This window comes from Struthio camelus, chromosome Z (genome assembly GCF_040807025.1).
Source record: "Struthio camelus isolate bStrCam1 chromosome Z, bStrCam1.hap1, whole genome shotgun sequence".
Classification (NCBI taxonomy): Eukaryota; Metazoa; Chordata; class Aves; order Struthioniformes; family Struthionidae; genus Struthio; species Struthio camelus.
The window spans coordinates 58354374-58378293 of NC_090982.1; the positions used below are offsets into that span (position 1 = coordinate 58354374).

Genomic DNA, 23920 nt, shown 5'->3' on the forward strand with positions numbered 1-23920 from the left:
TTCATTAGCTTGAAGTAATTCTCCTAAGTATGAGCATCATTTTACCTGTAGGACTACTGAGCCCTCAAAGATATAGTAATCAGGTGATCATTCTGGAAAAGAATGTATTAAATCATATTAAACCAACTCATAACTTTGTGAGAGGCCTGTGATTCTTCTGGGGTCTTTTGCGCATGCAATGGACTGCAACTTGGGTCTGGAAAGGTCATTACAACTCTATTAAGAATTAATGTTTTAATATCTCACCTTGTGTTTACAGTTAAACTTATGAAGTATTTACTGAGTGTTCATTTTGACAAACTTCCCACTGAAGGGTAAATGGCAGCTTAAGGTCTGTTTTACAAAGAACATGCAATAAGGATGCCTTGAATTTGAGGCTTTGATTTAATTATCAAACAACTTGGGAAAAATTAAAATCCATACCAGCTCTTTAGAGAATTAATCATCTTCAGTGCTGTGTATTTCCACTAAAATAATCAGACATAGTAGTTTTGATTCTTTGTACAAGTCAGAGGTACAGAACTAAGCTCAGCGTTCCCAGAGCAAGGAAAAAAAGGTTTCTTTATACCTCATTTCTGCCTCAGCTGTTCTGTACTGCCTCAATGAAGTCAGGTGTTTACCTCATCCTGAATTATGACAGCTCTGTCAGATGACTACAGAACTGAAACTCCTCCTCTCTCCCTGACATGGACTTGTTTAGAGTTGTTTTATTCAGTGCTTGTGGAGAGAGAATTTTGCCCTGCTCCTTCCTTCAGTAGCTCTGAAATATTTACAGAGGCTGCACGCTGCCACAGGAAAAATACAGCTTCTGCAGTCATTCATTTGAGTTTTCCCAGATTCACTTTACCTTTCAAATTTTGCTCAGCAGAAAAGCAAGAATTTAGCCATTTGTCCACGATTTGCCATCTGGCAAGGAGACACAAGTCTACAACTGAGCAATAAAGTCACTTTCAAAATTCACAAATTTTAGCAAACAGCAGTTCTGGTCTATATATTTAGGGGTCATATTTTCACAAAAATGAAAGCTCTAACCAACACAGGTTTGTATCTTTTTAAAACTGTGAATGCAAAAAATACAACGGAATTAGATACATGAATAAGCAAACGGCAAATTCGACCTGGTAGGGAGCTTTAAGACTTTCTGACTCTCAATAAATTTACTAAAAAGTAACTTCATCAAACATACAGTGCCGGAGAATTACACATTCAAATGGGCATGGACATGAATGATGGCTTTTATTGGGCCTACAGCTGAAGAAGGAATATGTAGAAATAACCTGGTGTATTGACTAAATGGAATAAGCATTAATTATGATTTTTGTGATAGTCTGCACAAAGTATATAGCACCCTTTTGCACACAGCTATACATAAAACTTTTTGAAAACCTGGGTGGAACTGGATAGGCTGTAATTTGTAGGAGGCTACCACGACTAACAAGTTCTGACCAGTGTATTATTTTTGTAGCAGTGCACACCTGGGAGTCCCTCAAATTACTAGCTCACGCTAAATCATTTATGGTAGGCAATAAATTTAATGAACAACATCTGTTACAAATTCACCCAGAAGACAGATAAATTCTTATGTATGCAAAGATCTCTATCAGACCTTGCTTTTACTTTGTGAGCTTTTTCAAGATCTCACATGCCACACAGATCCACATAAAAGAACCTTAACTAAAGGTATGATATTCCAAGAATAAACTTTCAGGAGTCTCTTTCATTAAATATTAAGCATTTCCGCTTTGTCTGTTTCAAGAGCAAAATAACCAGTTTTTTAGAAAACACTGCCGCTCAATTCTTTCTAATAAAAATTTCTAGAGCTTCAGTTATTCAGTGTTAGCAAGCCAAATTGCCAGTGTTCAGCATTATTAACTGTGGTAAATTCTCTAAAACCTAGAGATGACCAATAATCTATCTAATAATACAGCTCACATAACCTATTGCTTGTTCTCTAAGAATAAGCAAGACATGGGGATGAAAGCCTGAATTCTATCATAAAACACAAATTTAGGAGGGAAAAGTCTTATCTATTCAACTGGTTTGTTAGACCCTCAGGGCAGACACACAAACATCTGTAGTACTTTTAAAATGGCTGGACAGAGCTGACATCTGTTGTCATTTTTTATGTTCATGCCCCCTTCAACTGAAATGCCCTGTGCAGGGAAAGCCATGCAGATATGAACTTTTTCATAGCAGACAATGTGCAGATTTTAAGGGAAAGGAATTTGGCTTTTAAATATTTGTATAAATAGTTCACACATTATCATGACAAACAAGCCAAAAAAAGAGCACTTGTTCAAGGAGGGGAGTTCTTACTATAATTTCTAGAAAAAGAAATGAAAAATAAATAGTTGAAAAGTGGTAAAGTGGCTAGCAGTTCAGACTGTCAATGCAAACAAGTCCTAGAGCAGATTTATCAGTAAAGCTTTTCGCTGAGGAAAGTGAAGAGGTGTGCAGGGAGTACAGAGATGCAATAGACAGGTGGATGGGTTGTATATGCAGCCTACAACGTTTCTTAATCAATTTAATATATATAGATGTTTTATATCACCTGCATGGAATAGGCATCTATCTCATGGAAGAAGTGGAAGTCCCCCTGACTCCAGGATGCTCTAAACATAGCCACAGGATTTGACTGCTGCTGCAGATAACTACAGAGGGACTGATGGAGGTGGTATTAATTTCTATTCCAATTCATCTAATGACTATTGGGTCTAATCCCAAGCTAATTCTTCACTGGCTGATATAAGAGCTGCGCCAGTATTACTGAAGGGCACGCTGTCTTCCATATGTCCAAACCATTTACAGTATGCCTAGTAATGCCTTTTCTAGAAAAGATTTTTAATATTTTTGGAAGAACCCTGAAAGCCTTTTTCAAGATCATTTTCTGGAGGTCAGGCAGTAGAAAGCATTTTCTGTACCAAGACCCTTCAGATAAGCAGCTGAAGAAGAATGATCAGAGAACTAAATGACAAATAGATTCTCATGCTTTCTAAACTTCCAAAAGAATGAATGATATAATTCAGAAGACTTACAGAGTTAGCACACTTTTGCAAAGTTTCATTCATAATGGGTCTCATTTCTAATCTGAAATCCTGCAGATAACAGAATTCCACCTGCAGATTCCTACAGTCTGCCCAGTGTTTGAGAGAACAACTTGCCCACTTGCTTGTGAGAAATAATACTCTTCAGTCTTTTGTAAATGAACTGGAGGTCAGATATTTGCTGAATTTCGCTGAAAGATTCACAAAATGCTCCATGGATTTTGAATCGGGGCATGTATTTTGATTAGAATGTAGATAAAAAGAAAAGAAAAGAATAAAAAAGCCACTATTTTGGACTGTTTGTGTCTTGAAAGTGTGAGTTTCATTCCATAGCGTGACACCAACACAAACTGCATAATGCTACACTATCAAGAACACATTACCACATGACAGGTTAGCATGAAAAAACAAAACTGTTTGCATTATTCAATTTTCTTTGTGTGCACGATGACCAGAAAATTTTGGTTTTGGCTTCAATAGAATTATATCAGGGAGAATTTAATTCATAGTATGATTAAAATATTAAAATACTGCGTGTGTATGGGTCTGTATCAAGTTTCGGTAAACGTGACATTCTGTAACCCTGACAAGAGGTTATGTCATAACTTACATGCAAAAAGAATAAAAAATGTGTGGCTCAGAAGGAAAAGCAATAAACAAGTTATTTTAAGGTAAAAAATGGGGATTTTTTTTTCTTGTGCGTGCTTGTTAACTACGGTCATGTTAAATGACTTCATTTCTTCCCCTCAGCTATGTATTTTGCATTTAATTTTAGAGGCATTGAGTCCCTAGTCAGCACAAATTTCACCCATATCAGGATTGGATGCACTTCACTACATGGGTGCCATGCAGTGAAATGGCTTCTGCTTTGTTACGTGATCCAGTGCACGATCTCTGATATGTAGTGCCACTGCAGAAAAGCATTGGGCTACAGCCCCCTTTGCCCATCCTTCTACAAATGAAACTCCCTATTTTTTTAAACCTCCCCTCGTGTACTTCATGTTTAAATCTGTGACTAGTTTCGTTCAAAATCTTTAACAAGAATCTACCCTAGACCTCAGTCCACTGATATCTAACTGTCCCGCTTGCCTTTGTAGTTAAACTAAAATAACCATAGATTGATGAAAAAACATGTCACACACATTATTTTGTAACAACCAACACCCACTATCGTTTCAGGACTTTACTCGTTTGTGCTTTACAATATTCTGGTTGACTGATCATTCAGGAGTCTGGCAAAAAGTTCCACATGAGATGAAAATGGGAAATCACTAAAAACAAAATCACAGTCACACTGAGTCTCTGCACTCCTGATGTGGGTTTTGGTTCATGACTCCTCTGTGCTACAGTTGGTCTGCACAGTACCATGATCATTAGCTACTGGAGAAGACTCCATCACACAGACCATCATACTTCTTTCGTAACAGCCTTAAATGTCACCTCCTGTTTGTGACATGCTTTGAAAGCCAGGTCTGACGCATCTGAGGCAAGGAGCAAGGGACAAGTAAAATTGTAATAGCTCAAAGTTGGCACAACATTTTAGTTCATCAACCAGGCACGGAAGAACCATCAGCTTAAGTAAGCCATTATCTTATAGCTCAAGTCAGATGTCTCCGACTTCATACTAGCTATTGATCAGGCCTTTCAATCTTTCTAAACCATTATTCTGAGAAGGGAAATGCAGGCCCAAATTTTAAAAATATTCCATGAAAAGCAAACTGCCTACAAAGAGGATAGATGGAGGTAGATGCATAAATCAGTATATAAGAGATTTTTCTATATTCACAGATTCAGAATGAAGTTCTAGTCCAACCTGTCATATAACATGGATCACATTTTCACCAGGTCCAACACTGTGCTATGAATTGAAGCTATTTTGAAAAGCCGATCCAGATGGAAAATCAATAGAATAGTTTACTTAACATACACATCTGATTAAGACCCCCTTAATCATGTAAACTAATGGCTTTAATCTGTTGACTCAAAATCCTTGCACTTTTGTGGGACGCTTCTCACAGGGTCACAAAAGTAAACTATCAAGAGCGAGTATACTATCAGCAGAATTAAATTCACTCAACAGGTGACTCCACTTCATCTGGAAAATATTTAGGAGTCTTCAAACTAAAAAAGGTTCAAAATGAATTATTTAAACTGTAAAAAAGTTCAGTGAAGCCTCGTATCTGGACTCAGGATCTTGCATGAGGAAAGACTTAAGCAGCTTTACGTCACTTTTCAACTCTCCTGAACCTCTGCTCGGGGAGGGACAAGCTTGGCAGTGTGGGCTAATTCAAGCAGTTTTCTGACTAAAGCTTTCTGAAACTCTTCCAGTGAAACAAAACTCTTACAATTCCATGGGAGTATGTCAGCCTCAACTAATGTTTTGTTTTAAAAGCATACTAAAGAAGCGAAGAAGCAATCTAACAAAATGGCCCTCATAGAAAAAACTATTTCAAATTTTTTGTTTCAAAAAACTTTACATTTAGAATGTTTTTTCCATAAAAATGTTAAGTTTAAATTGGAACAGAATGCTTCAATTTATAGAACTAAAACACTCTGACAACACCTTTTGGGCCATTTTGTGTCATAGGGAAGGGTTTTTTCACTGTTCTTTTCATCTCAATTCAAAAGAAATAAGATTTTGAAATACAGACATTTCCTGCTGAAGGAAAATTCCAAGTGTCAGCCTTCGACAATTGCAGTTCCTCTGATTTGTGCCATTTTGTAATATCACTAACCTTCCTAAGCATGGTCAAAGTGCAACAGTGCTTCAGGCATACCCCATCCCCCTGTCAGGAAAGGGTAGGAATAGTGCCAAGGATCTGGTCTAAGGTGTTAAAGAAACATGGCTACTACTATACGTACTTAAGTAAAAGATAAACAAATGTTCAGAAATAATTAAATTTTTGATTATTTTAATCTTTCTACCTCACATTACACGAGTAGCATGTATAATGAGGTTTAGTAAAATCCAGTTCTTGATTACTATTCAGTCTAAATAAACAAAAGGTTTCATTTAGTTCATTTAAAAAGGATCCCCAGCTGGATATATACTTCTAAAAGTTTTGTTAATTTTGGCTACCTTTAGGAACATTTAAGGATGTAGTGAATGTTTCAATAGTTGTTTTTAACCTTCTAAATTTAATCCAAATATATATTTAATTCTCCCTCTGACACTTGAAAGAGAAGTTTGCATTATTAAATCTCACCAGCAATAAAAAAAAACAAATATAGTTTGACCTTGCATAAAACGCGCAACTGCTCAAGCAAATTTTTGAAATACAACATTTGAAAAAAAGAATTTTTGTACAGCTGGCTGGGAAGAAGTTAAAAGTAATTCAAGGTGGGTGGTCAGTCTTGCCTATTCAAATTCACTTAACCAGAATGCTTTAGCATATTTGGGTGTCTGTATTACCATGCAAGATATAGCCCTTTTAAAAACCTGAGTATTAATGGCTGGAATATTCTTTAATTGCAGCCTTTTTACAACTGTACCATTCCCACAAGCTCCAGCTTGCCAGAATTGTTGGCTATGACCAGAAACACCTACGTAACACCTACGTGGACAACTGTCCTGTACAGGGCTCTGGCCTGCATGGTCACATCCAAACTTCTCTGTCAAATTTTAAAGTAATAGACACGATGATGCAAGAACCATATCAGAAATAAAGCAACCATTCTATTTTAAAAGAGTTTCATGAAGCCTTCTGACAATCTCTGGGGTTTTCTCCAGCCTCACTACTTCCTGCATTCTTCCCCATCCACACCATGCCAGTGGTGGGCTTGTTAAGATAAAACAGATGATTGAGTAAAATGTCAAGTAGTTAAAAATGGCAGTCCTGCAGTGTTAAGTTTAAGCCCCAGCAAGTGCAGGATACAGCTCCCTGGATAATAAGTGAATATTTGCCATAGGACGTTCTACGGACAACTATTTTCTTCTCATTTCCTTTCTACTCAAAGATGTCATTAACAAAAGCTCTAACTAGCAGTGTTTCCTCCTCAGTGGACCCTACCGTAACAGTCCTGCCCCAAGTAGCCTTCCAGTGACAACATTTTACTTACTGCCAACGGAGAAGACAGTTCAAAAACTCCGCAGGGCTAAACAACCCAGAACCAAACAACTGGTAAATATTAAATCCTATTCTCCAGCTGAAACCCTAAACAAAGCAAAAAGTCAGACTGTGCAGTCACATGATATCTGGATTAGCTGGTTTGTCTGGATATATATAGAAAAATCCAACTTCACAGGCCAACTCAGAAGGTCGGGTGACAGACAGAAGCGCTGGATGGCAATGAAAACAACTGCTCACCAAAGCTACTTCAGCCTTGATCTTATGTGTGGTCTTTCGTGGATGAGGAGGAAAGAGTAGGAAATGAGCTGGCCTTGCCCGTTCCTAGCCTGCTCTCACACGATCTCTCCGTTACGCTTACACCCAACGGCGTTCTGCACTACGCAAGGGGAACCCCCAAACGCCTCTATTACGCAGTTGGAATGAGGAGCAACAAACTCTGTCCTTATTAATGTAGGTAGAAAGCGGCCTCCACAGCAGATCTGAAAATGACTTGTCGCCACGAAAAGTTGGTGCACATATCAAAATATCGCAGAGGTATAGATAACATAGAAGCAAATGCTGTCCACCATTAGACTGTTCCTGTAGCTGCTCAGCCATGAAATGTCCCATAATGAACATTTATTTCCCTGTCCCTTTCCCTGGTAACTGTCACCAGAGAAATACATTTTGGCTTTAGGAACAAACTTACAGCAGACACATTAACGCTTTTGTGGTAGTTCTAAAAAAATTTAGAATGATATCATACTAGTGTAGGTTATATAAATAAGACAATCTTAAATAAAAAACAACCTTAAATAATTTTTTTTTACTTACTAGGCATGAGTTAAATTTTCTTTCTTAAACAGTGTCATTTGTTTCAAAGGGGGAATTTTACCCAGCAAAAAATAAAACCAGAAAATATTCTCATATTCCAGTCCTAAAACAGAGAGATAGACAGCTGTGCTTATATATATGGTAATATATCTATGTGAATATATGGCAGATTTATTTGCATATACTGTGCAACAGAAAAGAGGCAAAGAGGCAAAGAGGCAAAGAAAAAGGAAAACAGAAAGGGAAAGGGAAAGGGAAAGGGAAAGGGAAAGGGAAAGGGAAAGGGAAAGGGAAAGGGAAAGGGAAAGGGAAAGGGAAAGGGAAATACAAACTGGCTTTGTTCTGAATAATTCCATTCAGAGAATTGAAGTTATGCTGATTACTCCACCAGATCTAGTCCACAATGTTCTTTTTACTGAAATCTGGAGTAGTTTATGTATATATGCTGCCACTTATCATGAAGCTATTCTGATATCCACCATGATTTTCCAAGCATCTTTCTAGACACCTCATAAGCACACTTTAACTTCTGCACATGCCCGCTGGTCATGCAGCCAGCACTCAAAATCACAGCTGATCAGATGCAGTAATTGGCTACAGTCCCTCTTCCTTTTGTGGAGATATTTAGAGCTGTTAATCATGTGACAACATACACTTATTTTGTCATAGCAAGTTTATTTTTAGCCTTCAGTTTTCTTCACCGAAACGTGACCAAAGCTTTGCAGGAATAGCTCAATGTGTGGCAAACAATCCTTGGCCTTGTGCAAAATGACTAGAGTCACTACAATTATCTTCATGACATCTTAAATGCAAAAATATATTTTAGAATATATACAGTTAGAGTGATTATACACACATATGTTGACATAAATGGCATGTGGATTTTTGCAAGTAGATCTGGGTGTAAGTTTTATTCAGAGAGACATAATGGATTCTATAATTGCAGTTTTAAAGGAGTATGCTTGGAATCACTTCTTGACTTGTGGAAAAAAAACGTTGAAAAAAATGGATCCATTTGAAATTTAGCCATCGGGGTTAATAAACAGCATTGCTTTGGAAAGTCCAGTGCAATTGAGAGATAAACTCGATTCTCAGTTATACCAGTGTAAGGCTGTAAAAACCCCACTGTTGCAGGTGAAGTGACACCAGTGTAAATCCCCCTTTCAGATGCAACCTTAAAATAAGGAGTGCAGTGTCACGCACTCGAAAGCATTTCAAAAATTAAATACTAAACAATAAATTGATAAATAGTTTCTTTCCATACTCCTGGATCAAGCCTTTGATCCTCACACTTTCCTCAGCTCCGCACAGTGACATGTGTATAGCAGCCAAAATAGAAAGAAGAGCATAGCAGAAAAGGAAGCCTGATGGAGTAGCAGTACTCCAGAATAAGCTTATCAGTGGAGAAGACCTATGCCAGTGCAAGCTACTGTATACCTGTAAAGATTTAACCATTTTATTATTTGGAGCAGGGAAAAGAATATACCACATATACAAAGAAAGAGTTGTTTCTAACCATGTAACCAAATATATATTAAAAAAATAAAAGAAATTGTTTCATTTTTCTTTTAAAAATAAAACTTTTCTTTCCATATTCATTTTTTTCTTGGAAAAAAAGAACATTTGTTTTGGAAAAAATATTAATTTGGTTTTAGAAACATTTATTTTTCAAAAAAAAGACATTTTTGCTGAAAAATGCTTGAGAACTGAAGTTTTCAACCAACTATAGCTAAAAACAGTTCTGTAGCTGTGGTAAGCCTGGTACAGTACTAAAAAAAGGGGGAGAACAGAAAAGATAGACTTTTGACTATAATCCTGTTAGCATAAATTCCACGCCACACTAACGTTGCTAGATGGCTTCTAATTCAGAATTAGGTCACATCTGACAGGCTCTGAATGTGGCCAGAATAACCTGCAAAAAAACATGAACCCATGAAGCCAAATAATTCAACTAAAGTAAGAATAAATAAATGCTTGAGTGATATTCGGAGATGCAGACATATTTTACTTTCATTGATTTTCATAGTGTTCTTAGTTCAGGTTATACATAAACAGCTAGCTTTTCAGGGTAAAGAATGGAACTGATGCCCTCCTGGATTATTTGATAATCCTGATAACACTCAGGCTCGTGCTAAACTGTTATCCATTACGTACACTGCAATGCTCGGCAGTGCTTCTAACTTGGGAATGCTGGACTCCCACATCCAGCACCAACATACAACAAAAACAATCATCATCATCTTTGGCCACTATTAAGTCATTTTCAAATATGATAAATTTGCCGTTATCGTCCTTCTGACCTAATCTATGAAATCAGCTAACATTAGTTGCTGGTCAGAGAAATTCTAACTTATGCTAACTTAGTTCCTGCAAGCACAAAAAGGAGTACCTGCATGAAGGCAAAGCTTCACTCACCCTTACAACTCCGTTACCACTATCTAGTTTCACCAGAGGATATATCTTGTGGTCTTTATTCTTAAGACTAAGGACATTTCCAAGAGACTGCATAATTTTGCTCATAACATTTAATAGTCAGCTAAAAACATCACTGGTGACTCACTATGAAACTGAGTAGCAAATGCATAAGTTACCTAGGGATTATTTCACTCAGCACTTCTCAGAGAGGAAAACAATAGTTTAGACAAAATCCGACAGTAAAAACTTATTAAAGAAGGATGCTGGTCTGTGTATACATGTGCATATTCTTTGATGTTATTTTGACATAGTAATTACATCAAATATGTGAAAATTCCTTTCCCAGAGCCAAAAAGCTCCCGTTGAATCTATGGAACTCTTGCTTGGTTACGGACTACACGAAAAATCCAAGATTTTAGTTAAAAAAATTAAAAATTAATGCTTCTCATGCAGTCTTTTTTTAACCTAGCATTAGATTACAAAGCAATGAAGTGCAGTAGAGGCAATATGAAAGCAGGGTCAGATTATTGGAAGATGAAATTGGTCTTGATCAAGAGCAAACTTCCAATTATATTTTTCCTCCTCAAGGATTTCAGCTGTAACCATTAATGAAGAGAAATTTCTATATGATTTTTTGAAATTGAGTCCTCCTCATTTAAGCAAGCGTAATAATATAGCACTGGTCAGACAGGTCCTAGTACAATTCACCACACACCTTTTTTTAAATGTGAATTATTCAGTAGAACAAGATAGATAACTTCAGCTCCCTTTTCCCAAAGGCTACAGGAAATATGTTGCAGACACTCTGAACACATCCTGACTTGAGCCAGGAAATAATTCACAAGTATCTTCAAAGACACTGACAGGTATTATGTATGCTATTGATCAAATTTATCATCTACACACTGCCAAAAAGAGGGAGATGGGAAAAGACTAGCTGTATTCCCTGCATTAGCTGGAAGGAATTCAGTCATTTCAAAGATTCACAGAGATTAAAAATGTGTAAAAAACAACCAAATAAAAAAGCCTAGTGAAAAATGATAGCCTGAAAAACTACATATTCAAAAAGAAAAAATAGCCAACAAGCATTTTTAAAGTGCTGTTATCAGAATATTATCAAGTGACTCTTCTTAAGGGAACGACCTTCTACTAAGAATTTTAGTCTGCGAGTCATTTACAAAAATATCTTTGTTCACATTTCAGGGACTACATCCTGTATTTATCCAGAGTTTGTATCCAATGAATCATTTCATGTAAAGTAAAATGATGTGGTTAACATTTTCTGAAAGTGGCAAAAAGCTGGCGTTTTCAGCATACATACTAGTATTTTTTATAGTATCGATAAATTCAGAAAACTCTGGTACAGACAACCACCTTCCTTAAAAATTTTAATATAAATTCTGGATATAGTCTTTATGTAAAAGACCTTTCATATTTTCTGCAGTACAATTTCTTAAGACTTTCTACATGTGCAGACAACTTGTAAAAGGATTTCTCTTCCTTTACAACAGATGCATGAAAACTACATTGTACCTATGAATAAAATTCTTTCATTTCTCTCATGAATAAAGAAAGAGCTATAAGAAAGCTAGAAATGTGTAATCCCTATGTCTAGATCTCAGATGTTTCCTTGGAAACAATGCAAAAACAGCAGGGAATGTGTAGGCATCCTCTGAATAGTATTTAATGTGAGGGCACTGTTTCTTGTATCTATGGGAGTCTATAAAGGAATGTGAAAAAGGAAATTATTGTTCTATAATAAGTCTTCAGGAAGAGCCAGCAATAGTAGCCTACAGACTTCTTATTAATTCACAGACTTAGTTTTGCTTCCTTGTGAAACCTTTTCAGTATCATTTTGCAGTTCTGTTGGGTATGGGGTAGAGTTTTTTTCTTTTCCTTTTTTTGAAAAAGGAGCAATGTACAAAAAGCTTGAAATTATTACAATTATTTGTTTATTAGTGCTTTCTGTGGTACAGGACCCTACTGCGGTTGAATTTTAAATCTAATTTATATGTGATTGGGCCTACTTTATTTTTAAAAGCCCTCCACTGCACTAGTACAACATAAATATTCTAATGTAGAAAAATTCCTGCTTGATTAATTAAGCAATAGGTCTATCAATTAGGATTAAATATGTTCATTTAATTCCCTATAACACAAACACATTCTGAAGAAAAGAACAGACTAATTTATAAAATGAACTGCAGGTTGTACAGGTTATGAAGATATTCTGACATCTGCCCTCCCCGAAACTATTCTGCTCTCAAACAGCTCATTGGAATTATTATGGTGTAATTACACTGGGGAGCATGATATCAAAATCTGGCCACGGTACTTAGCATTTAACCCTTGAGTTACTCTAAACTAAATGAGAATTTGGCTCAACGTATGCCAGGTTTTAAGAATAATATGAGGAGTATGGTCATTCAGGATATGAAAATTACTTGAGTAGCTATCTGACATTAACAAACCCCTTTCATTCGGAAATGTGTTTCAAAACCATTAGGTGTTTTCCTTTCTTAGCTGAATACACAAGCACAGTGCTAGAAACAAAACATTACTAGAAAGGACCACATTACTAATTCAAACATTGGAATAAGTGCGTTCATGGAAGCAAGGAATGTCCCTTTCTCTGGGACTGATGAGAGCCAGCAGCTGCCATAGTATCAGCTAGAGCATTACAGTTAATAAGGGGACAAGCCCAACCCTCAGTTAAATAAGTAAGAGATTTTGCATTTAATAAGTTGGGAAGTTGTTTCAGGCTACACTGAGCCACTTTTACTATTGTTCCAGCACCTCACCAGAAATGAATTCAGGTCAGTCTACTAGCACAATATCAATAAAATTGTGGCCACAGAATACCACACCAGAATGTATACAAGTCAAGATGTACTTGCAAATTAAATGGTACACAATGTTCACCACATTGCTTAGGCAAATTTGGAACTTGCTTTCTCTTAGATGCATGACAGTGATCTCAAGAGTTAAGTGCTTGCTAATGATGCTAAAAAACTTGCATAAACAGAGAAATCCTAATCGTACACATCCATTTGGACGCATAATCAGTCACTGCATAATAAAGTGGAATGCAATGAATGCAAGAAAGCATCTTTCCTTTACAACAGACTTTGATTTGAAAAAGATCCTAAGAATAAATAATAGGTTTGAGTAACATACACTTATCATTTGAGGAAAGGCAAACAGTGCTTTCAGCACATAAATGAAGAAGTCTCCTCACGTCCTGACACAATAATTAATACACATAATTTTTGAAAAGAACAGCAAAAATAGCATGTAGCACACGTGTATATCACAAAGAACAGTGTCTGGATAGATTTTCTATTGGACCTAACCAGAAGAACTTAAAAGAGAACGACATGAGTACAGGCGACAACAGATGCAAACGTACATGCTCCATGCTTTTAAGCTGGCTCTGGTGCAACTGAAATGCCGCCTGAAAACTGTGTTGCTAGGCATATTACTCCTATCTCTCCACACAGTAATCTAGTCAGGGCATCGCACCAGCCCGACACCCACAGCTCCAGGAGCAGAGCCAGCTTCTCTTCTCCTGGCCCAGAGTATTTCCATGCATTCCCCCAAAAGTTAGCAAAATGAAGGGGACACGATTATCCTCTATAACTCGACAGAGAAATAATAGTATCAAGGGACAAACGTCAGCAAGAAAAAAGAATTATTCAAGTTAAAGGCAATGCTGGCAAAAATAAATATGTACAAACTGGCCAAGGAACAATTTAGGCTAGATATTAGAATCAGACTTCTAACAAAGTCATGACGTTCTGAGGCAACCTTCCAGTAGGAGCACTGGGGACAAGAGGATTAAATAAATTTTGGGACAAGGTTTAAGAGGGACCTGAAAATACTCTATTACATCCTTTTTTTTTTTAAAGTTTATGACTCATTAGCATTCTGTATTCTACGGTATTCATTTTCATTCAAATTTCACATACCCTCTTACATTTCTAAGACAGAAATATGCACATCAGAGAATTGCATGTTGAAACATAAAGGTTTGTAACCTCTTTCCATAAAATTCCACATCTAAAAAGCACAAGTTCCTGCAATTTCATTCTGTTCAGAGCTGGAGGGGACAAGAAACCAGACAGAGCTGGTGTGAGTCCCAGGGTCCAATAAGCACTTTGAAACATATTCACTAAGTAAAGACTTTTAAATGTCTCCAAAAAATGCAGGTGTGCAAATTACTCCTGATACAGACAGGATTATGTTTCCAGTATCCCCTCAACCACTGTTAAACAACACCCCCACAAGCATTTTTCAGCTCATAAAAGGTTTATGAGCTGAAAAGTTCTTTCGGGTTTTTTTTCAGCTGCTAATCCATTACCTTCCAGCAAAAGCATCATAGCTCGCCACTACAATACACAGGAGCTATTAGGACATAACAGAGCACAAAGTGGTAAGTTTTACCTCTTTGTAATGAAAGGCAGAACTCCTGTGTCCTGTTTGATGCAATGGAAAATCGCTAGTATGGTAACATATCACAGTGCAGGGCTATCTAGCTTTCTCATTTTGACAGTACTGTCCTGAGCCAAAGGGAACAGCATGTTGATCCACACAAGTGAATGAAGTCCCAAGCACTTTCTGTTATGAAACAGGCGCATGTTCCTTTTTATAACAAAAAAGAGATGTTTCTCCATGTACAAATGTATTTTCCTCATTAATCTGAACACCTGTCCTAGGTCTGCTCATGTGCCATAAGCTGTCAGAAACAGCATGCTTTATATTCTTCTTAATTTGTGCACCTGCCTCACATTTGCTCACATGGCAGCATACGGATCGTTTGTACAACACATATTCTAACAGAAAACTGCTGTATTCTTACACAAATAAGTAGCTTAATCCATTCAGCTATATGTTACTATATGTTCTTTCTTATGAACATTTGAGTGCATTTGCCAAAATGTAAGATAATGAGCATGAGCTACAGCCAGATCCCGAATTACTTCTGTTTCCGTGAGCAATATTTTATGCTTAAAAGTAAATGAAACTTCATTTATGGAAGTTTTAATTGACTACAAGCAAACATTTGAGAAGCTAGGAGTATAACTCTTTAACTCTTAGTGGTATAAGAAAAGAAGTCCTTCAGGAGAAACTCTTTCTGGCTGCCCCATTAAATAATTTTAAGTGTACGTTGTATTTAAAAAGCAAATGTATTTAACACCAACTTTGAGGTATATATTGCACTATCTAGGACTAATCTGAAAGGTCTAGGACAGCCTAAGATCCTTGCCGGTATACGTAATTGAATTTAACCCTGTCAACATTCAACATCTTTCAACTGTGGCTTGAGTCTAAAATAATAACAAAGAATAATATCCCCTACATTCCATACATCCATAACACATTCCATACATTCATAACACATTCCATCTAAAGACTTCAAAGCGCTTCAACAAAGTCAGCACCAGTTTAGTGAGGGTTTGAGAGGAAGAAGAAAGGCGCAAGAAATGCTTCCCAAGTTTACTTCTCTCGGGTCCTGGCCCCAGGCACAGTCACTAGACTTGGAATAGCAAAGGGCTATACTCTGCTCCACTTCACTTCACCAGGACTTAAGACATCCCACAGACCATGGAGAGAGTCATATGCTATGTGTGATACACGCGGCCCTGCTTGCTGAGAACTGCTAAAACAGCCTGCTTCTCTCAAAACTCCTTTAGTTTGGCATGACCCCTGTTTTCCATATGGAGCATAAAATATTGCTCTTAACTAACAAAGCCTAACAGCCCCTCTACAGAGCACTTTCTCTACAGATGGTAAATGGAGCTGCAGAGAGTAATATTCAGTTGTATTAGCATAACAGTAAGTTTTCACTGTAATTAAGGGATATGGCTGATAGGAAACAAAATATGATACTCCATTGAGATCTGCTTTATAATAAACTGTTGCTTCTAGCAAAAACTGAATAACAAGGGAGGGAGGAAAGGTTAAAAAAAAATCGCACAGATATGTCCAACACTACTGCATACACAAGAAGGAAAATATTATATCCATTTATATAGAGCAACTTTTATACAGCAAGCCTCTCCATTCTAATTCCTATGTACAACAGCTATTATTTGAAGGGCGTAGTATGCAAGTTGTCATTTTTTAGCATGCATTTTTGGACTCTTGGCTTCAAAATCATGAAGGTCTTTGCTTATATTTTTCACTGGTTATGATATTTAGGAATGCTAAGCTATCTTGAAAATACGCCAAGGCAAAGGAGGAAAAACTCTTGTTTACCAGAGAGCTGTAATGATGAAAACAATTTCTTATTCCCATTTAGCTGAGAACTAAAAGTCAAAGGTAGTTCCTGGATGACTGAATCAACTTTCAAACCAAGGACGATGGAGTAAAAAGTTGAACTATGTCCTAGTGAAGGACATGTATTAGTAATATTTGCCAAATCCATTCCTCTTCACCACCTTCTATATACATTTTCTTCAGCACAAATAAAAGCTTATATACTGAGGAACAATGAAGTGAAAATGTGTGTGATAGGATTTTTCAGATGCAGTCTTTCATCTCTCCAGAAAGAACAGACAAGAAAACACTAATCCGAATCCTCAGACAGAATAAATCTTTGGCAGCTCTAACTTAACTTGTGGTAAGTAGGTTTAGGGTGGCTTTTCTCTGCAGATAGCTAAAATTGGAGGAAATTCTACTGTCAGGTTCTGAAAACAAAGGAATAAAGAAAATTCCTTTGTGACCTTGCACTAAATACATGATAAAGCTCCATGTGTTTTAGGAGAAGTGAGAGACCGCCATTTAGGGAATTTCATAATATTTCAAGAAAAAAAAATCTCATTTTTTAAATATGTGATACAATAAATCACTCCTAAAGGCAGAATTTGAAAACTGTATAGCTTTAACTCTGCATATAAACACCCACAAACCTATAAACACATACACTTGCACATATGCATGCATAGCTTTAGAAAGTTTGTGAAGACACAGAAGGTAAACCTCGAAGAAAGTCTATCCTGAGGACTAAATCACCCAAGCGAGAGCAAGCATAGCTATGCATTGATCCACTGTCCTTTAGATAGTCAAGTTTGGAATAACAACTAACAGAATCACAATATCCCCACTGTTCTGAGGAAAACGTAGAACAAAGTACCCTTGATAGATACGCTGAGATCTTGAAATATATACCTTGTACACTATTGGAAGAAAATATAGTTTCCACACACTCCCAAACCACCCAACTTCCTCCCATCTACCTGGAACATATAGCTGCTCAATTCAATCTACTCTCCCGCACACAATAAACTGTAGTGTAACCTAACAACGTAACACAGGAAACTAGTTCACTACTGTACAGTCCAACTATTAATTATTAAGCTGAACCAATCAAATACCCACAGCTACAAAAGTATTCAATTACTTAACTCTAGTCTTCAGAAGTTACTTTCTATTCCGATTTATCAGACTGTCTCATTTATTTGTGACTTCCCATACACTGGCAACATATATAACTTCAGCCAAAATAATGATAAAGTATCCCAGAAACAAAAATAGTGTTTAAATATAAAAAGAGTAGAACTATTATTTTCTGAAATAGAAGGTTAAGACACCACTGGTATAACTTGTGCAATTATACATCTTGTAAATATAAAGTAGGATAATAAGCATAAAGTAAATAAAGATACAAAATCTAGCATGAAGGGTTCAGTAATGATACAGCAGATCTCAAGGGATCTACTACTGCCTTCTGATTTTTGAAAATAACTCTGCTAAGCACAATGCAACTCCTGACAAAATCAATCAAAAGACTTGCATAAATTATGATATCTGTGTAAGTCTTTTAGAGACATGGAAGTTGTGGTCTAGAATTAATGAGAAAACACCTTGTTCTATAACCATTCAAAATCACCCTATATAGTTATGACATATAAGACATACACAATGCATTTTTACTGTGTTTTTTCCAAAAAGAAAATAATAATCATAAAAAAATTAAACAGAATATAATGTTCAACTAAATATTTTGAGCTTTACCTTTTTTGTCAGTTTTCTTATCTCATTTTTAAAAATAAGGGTTTATCAAGAGATCTTAAATAATGGTCAGTTGACAGGCTTCTTTAATTTGAAACTGCATAGCCTTCAGCTATTGCATTACAGAGACATATTCATCGTAAAACTCAACTGTTCCTTGCTACTTCAGCAGTTTCTGTTCTGGATACCCATGGAATTGAAGCTGCGTACACATATACAGTGCCATCAGCTAAAAAATATGATGAAACTGTTCAAATTATGTCAATTTGCATCACAGATGCTATAAAACAGTAAAAAAAATATTATGATATTCTACAAAAACCTGCAAAAATACTTCTCCCAAGCCACAGGAGATACATCTGTTGACATAACAAAATGTCTTAACCTTTTTTAGCTGACTACACTGTAAATGGCATTGTTAATAGCTACAGACTAATGGAATGTTAAAATAATCTAGTGCTTCATTTAAGACTAGTAATGCATGGAATGGAAGCTGTGAAATTAAAATGCTTGTTTCACAGATAGCTGAAGTTAAATCAATAACTTGACAACATCATTAAGAAAGCAGGAATATAACCATCATGACTCTTAATAGGAAATACAACAGCATTTCATATTCATTCTTACATAAAAAGGGAATCTGGCTCCAAACCATATATATTACACATTTCTAAACGTTTTTTAACGGATAGAAAAATAGACCTACCAAAATTTAGTAAGTTGCTGTCTAGATAAAACTTGGTACTTTGCATGCTTCAGTGATCCAAGAAACACCTCCAGTATATTCTAAAATACACCAGTTTGTTATGATAAATTGTCCATTGTGCTGGACTGTAGATCTAAAAGGCAAAATCTTACCTGTATCATTGCCTGTGATTTGAATAACATACAATCTTATGTCAGTTCCACTATCAGGGGATGAAGTAGAAGGAGAGACCTCTTGAGGTTGTAAAGCCTCTGTGGCCTCCTTCACTTTGGGTGGCGCAGTAGGTCGTGCAACTGCAGTAGCAGTTGATGATGTGAAAAATTCATTATCAATTTCTGGTTCTGACATCCTTCCTGCCAGATCATCATCAGTAGTGGCTTTACTGGGAGAAATAGATTCATCAATTATTACGATGTCACTACTTGTTACTGCCTCGTCATCCTCAAGAATGATACGTGGTGACTTTGGGGTAACAAAAGGTTTGGATGAGGAAGTAGGCTGAATTTTGTCTATAGCACTAATGGAAAAGGCAGTTACATCACTGAAGATTGTCTTTTCTGTTGCATTTGCTGAAAACGTAACTGGTTCAATTTCTTCAGGTTCTTCTGATACTCCTGAACCTTCCAGAGTATGGCTTGGAGAAGCTGCCAATGTCAAAAGAGTAATGCTTTCTGCAGTAGAATGACCTGTTGGCACTGTATGAGGGGGCAACATAGATTCCCAACTCATTACGCTGCTGTCCTCTTCTCTGACAGGAGCTCCTCTACTTTCATCAGCTTTTGCTTGGGTACTTGCAGTTACAGGCATCACTTCAGTGGTCTTTTCCTCTTGATCAGTAGCAGTTGCAGCTTTGGAAGTCACTGTGAGGTGCAAGGTTGCAGTGCTAGCTTCGACAGGTCCTAGAACTCTCCTATAATCCGTCGGCTTTGCTGCAGGCACTGACACTTCTGTTGCTGGATATATCTCGTCATAGGCTGAACCTGTCTCATCCTGTTTCTCTTGAACAGTTGATTGAGATGATTCAGATTCTGATGTTGTCTTTTCTTGATGTATTTGGACAGATGTCACAGGTAGGGTCGAATCTGTGGAAGTATCTGGTTCTATATCTTGATCTTTTGTAGAGGGTTCCTCTAGAAATACTTCACTATCTTTTGCAGTTGGTTCTGTTGCTTCTGTATGAATGACACCATAAAAAGGGGTCTGGTCAATAATCTGCATATCTCTAGTGAGCTCACTTTCTACAGTAACTGGAACTATGGATGCATCATGCTCTTTCTGTGCAACTGTAGTACCTGTCTTTATTACATCTGTAAATATTATGGATTCCTTTGTTCCTACAAAGCCAACTGATGGTGTTCCTTCTGTATCTTGAAGAGTTGCCAGTGATTCCTCCTCAGTTACTGTTGCAATGCTTGTCTGGTCTTCCTCGGTCACTGTGTATTCTGAAACCTCCATCTCAGTAGAGACTTCTTCATCAGCATGTGTTGCCACTGATTTCTCAGTAGCTTCTCTTTGTTCAACTTCTGGTGTAGGAATGGATGTTTTCAAAATATACCCTAATGTTTCATATCCTTCGTGTTCAGTGACCTCCATGACTGTGGGCATAGCAGTTGCTAATTCAGTATCACCTGAGGACCTAAAAGGCTTTAATGTTGTACTACCGTCATCCACTGACATTTTGGATACTGTCATCCGTTCCGAATCTGAAGAGCTGCTTGTGGGGAAAACACTTGTAATATCTTTACTTTGATCAAAATCAGCTGATACAGCTTCTTCATCATCTTTTGTTTCCATTGGCTCAATGCTTATCTTAATTTCATCTCTTACTGCTGAACCTGGAGCTCCTGGATGCTTTGTATGTTCCATAATTTGCCCTGGAGATGATGTAGGCTCCATTCCAGATACATCATCTTCTGTACCTAACTCATTTATTCTCTTAATATGAGATGACTCTTCTGTTATGTACTCCTGATCCTTTTCTGTCAGGAGCCATGTGCTGGAACCTGGAGAAGTGGCTGTGAACTTCTCACTTGCAAAACGTCCTTCAGATTCTGCTGTAACAGAAGCAGGAATGACTGTTGTGCCATAAGGGATCATAACATCTATTGTTCGCGCGTCTGGCTCCTCTGTTTTTTCCTGTTCCTTTAAAATGGCTGATCCTTCTGTTTGTTGAGATGAGTGAGTGATGGACGTGATGCCCTCTCCAATGCTTTGTGGGAAAGTAGTACCTCCCAAGAGAGTGATGACTTCAGATCCTGTCTGATTACCAGCTGATAGAGAAAAAGATATAGGTATTCCAGATGACATGGTAGGCTGCACATCTTTCAAGTCCTCTCTGCTTCCTTCAGCTGATGCCTCATTATCATTAAATAGAGTTGCAGAGGAACTAAATTTAACTGATAGAGTTGACTCATCTACTATAGAAAATTGTCTAGTGGTTACCACATGCTCATCTGAGATCGTCTCTGAAACAGCAGGAACATCTGATTCTGGGATGCTACTAGTAACCATGCCAGAAATTCTATCAGGCATAACAGTGTACATGCTTTCACTGCCCTCCCCCTCTGTAGTAAGATCATATTGGTCAGTGAATAAAGCTTTGGGGATTACAACAGTTGTAAGTTTCTTGTCAGATTTTGCTTCCATTGATTTTTTTGTGGGTTCTTTTGTTGACTGGGTACCAAAATAGTTTTTCTCTTTTGTTAGTGAAACTGTAGTCCCTGTCCTGGGAAACCCTCTCTGTGAAGTTGGTACCAAGCTGGCTGTAGATGTCATCATAGGACCCACTTCTATTTGTTCAGTCTGATTATCAGCATCATGCTTTTTTGAATCTCCTGTTTCAATATCTTCCCAAGAACCAGCGGAACTCTTAGCTACAGTTGTGCTATCCTGAAAAATGACAGAGGTCAAGAAAGCGTCCTCAGTGCTTTCAGACCTACCTTGTTCCTCAGGCAATTCTGCTTCAGAGTAAGTGGGCTCCAGTTCCAAAGCTGCAGATGTGCTCTCTGTTAAGCTAGGTGAAACATCATATTGAGTCCTTCCCAGGGTATCGTAAGTGCTTATTTCACCATCTGTGACAGTCTGAGGTAGAAGGGTGGTTAACTTAATGTTCTCCATAAGCACCTCCATTTCCCTTTTTTCCTCAACCAGGTCAGCAGTTATTTCTGTATCTTCTGCAGTCTCTAGGGTTGTTTTCTCCAAATCAGGGACCTCTGTTTTGGTGACAGTCACTTCAGTAACTGAAGCATCAAAAACAGGAGGTTTAAGAGTAACTTTAGCAGATGATGGTTTCACACTATCTGACACAGTTTTCAGAGATGAACCCAGCTTAACAGTTGTAGACTCTGGTATGATTTTTTTACCTTAAAAAAAAGGAAAAAGAAAGAGAAAACATGTTAAGGAATCATTTAGTAACAGCATAAACAAATGTTATTTTAATTCAATCTGAATGTTCCTAGCAAAAACTAAATGCTACAATGAGAAAAAGTACAAAGGCCAAATGCTTTAAACAGCTGCTTAGAATACAGTAGAGCTGGGAATGACATCATAAAATACCACATTACAATGCTGCAGAACATCCAACTCGCGTGATTTTCAGTTAGAGACTAAATGAGAACAGTAGCAGTATTCTTCTTATTTATTATTTACATAATTACCCCTAGAAGTCCTAATACTATATGTGCACCCATTAGATAGCTAAATAATGATCAGATAGCAAAAAACATTTATTTCTTGATGTCATGAATGAGTAGTACTGCAAATCTGTGGGTTTTCTCCAAGGCTTACTATAGCATACATCTCAACTACATAGAGGGAATGAAATACCAGTTTAGTTTATTTTCAGCACATAATTACAAATTTGCAAAGGGGGCACTCACAGGAGTGAGAGCATGCTTCAGCAAAAGAAACAAACATGCCATGAGAAAATACTGTACTACAATGCTGCAAGACTTGCTGCCATATGTTTAAATTATACTCAGAGAAGTTTAGATTATGGGGAAAGGTGAGAACAGTAAACCCTAAGATTATAAACTTAGTGCTATAATGATGTTGATCTTACTTCAAAGGTATACATTTGAACTTTCTTCACCCACAAAAGTTTTTCTATGGGAAAGTTGCACATGAAAAGATAGAATATTGAACCCTGTGAACTATGAGAACAAGGGGGTTACTAAGTAACTGTCCTTGATCCACAAAAGAGGCAAAGTAAAGCCTTTCCAGTAGATCCAGCTGCCATGGTTTAAAGAATCCTGCTCCTTATCCACTCCTTCTGCCAAAGATTTCCACCCTATATGAGAAGGAAATGCGTGCCAACACCATTCCACTGCAAAGCCTGGTGTCTGACTTTAATTTAGTGATAAAGGTGAGTTTATGCTAAGAAACCAGGATTTACTCAGGAAAAGTCCCGAGCCAAAGCATCTTCCCTTTGGCCAATTCTTCTAACAGGTCAATAATCTTCAGAAGGGTAATAGGAATAGATAGGTGGAAGACGCTAACATCTTAAATCAGTACTCTTGGTTGCTAAGTGATTGAGAGTCAAAAGCCTTACGTGGAAGTGAGTCAAGAGCAAAATATGGTCCTTTAAATCATGCCAAGCATATGAAGAACACATTAAACAGGTTTTTTGCACATCAGGACTAACTACTCACCAGACCAATACAACTACATGTACAGCTTATTTCAAAAAAAAAATTGCTAAACATATAATTGGGCAATTATATGTTACTCTAACAGTTAGTTAGAATATTTCATAAGACAACCTTGAAGCCAAAAGCTCAATCAGGTGCAAGTTAATAGAGATGAGGAAAACTCTACTCAGTGTAAAGTATGAATAACAATCCAGAGAAAAAGTGAGTTCT

At 37.1% G+C, this 23920-nt stretch overlaps 1 protein-coding gene across 3 annotated transcripts in view; it reads right to left on the minus strand.

The window, feature by feature from the left end:
- Positions 1-23920, minus strand: part of LOC138064833 (versican core protein-like) — a 116083-nt gene that overhangs the window by 36525 nt on the left and 55638 nt on the right. Inside the window, exons 7-8 of one of the 3 annotated variants that reach the window (XM_068928909.1) lie at positions 20354-22423; positions 19214-20233 (exon numbers count right to left, since the gene is read on the minus strand). In XM_068928909.1, coding sequence (XP_068785010.1) covers positions 19214-20233; positions 20354-22423 — 3090 coding nt within the window. Of the gene's footprint in view, positions 1-19213; positions 22424-23920 lie in introns of all 3 variants that reach the window. The other 2 variants (XM_068928910.1, XM_068928908.1) reach the window with 2 other exon arrangements.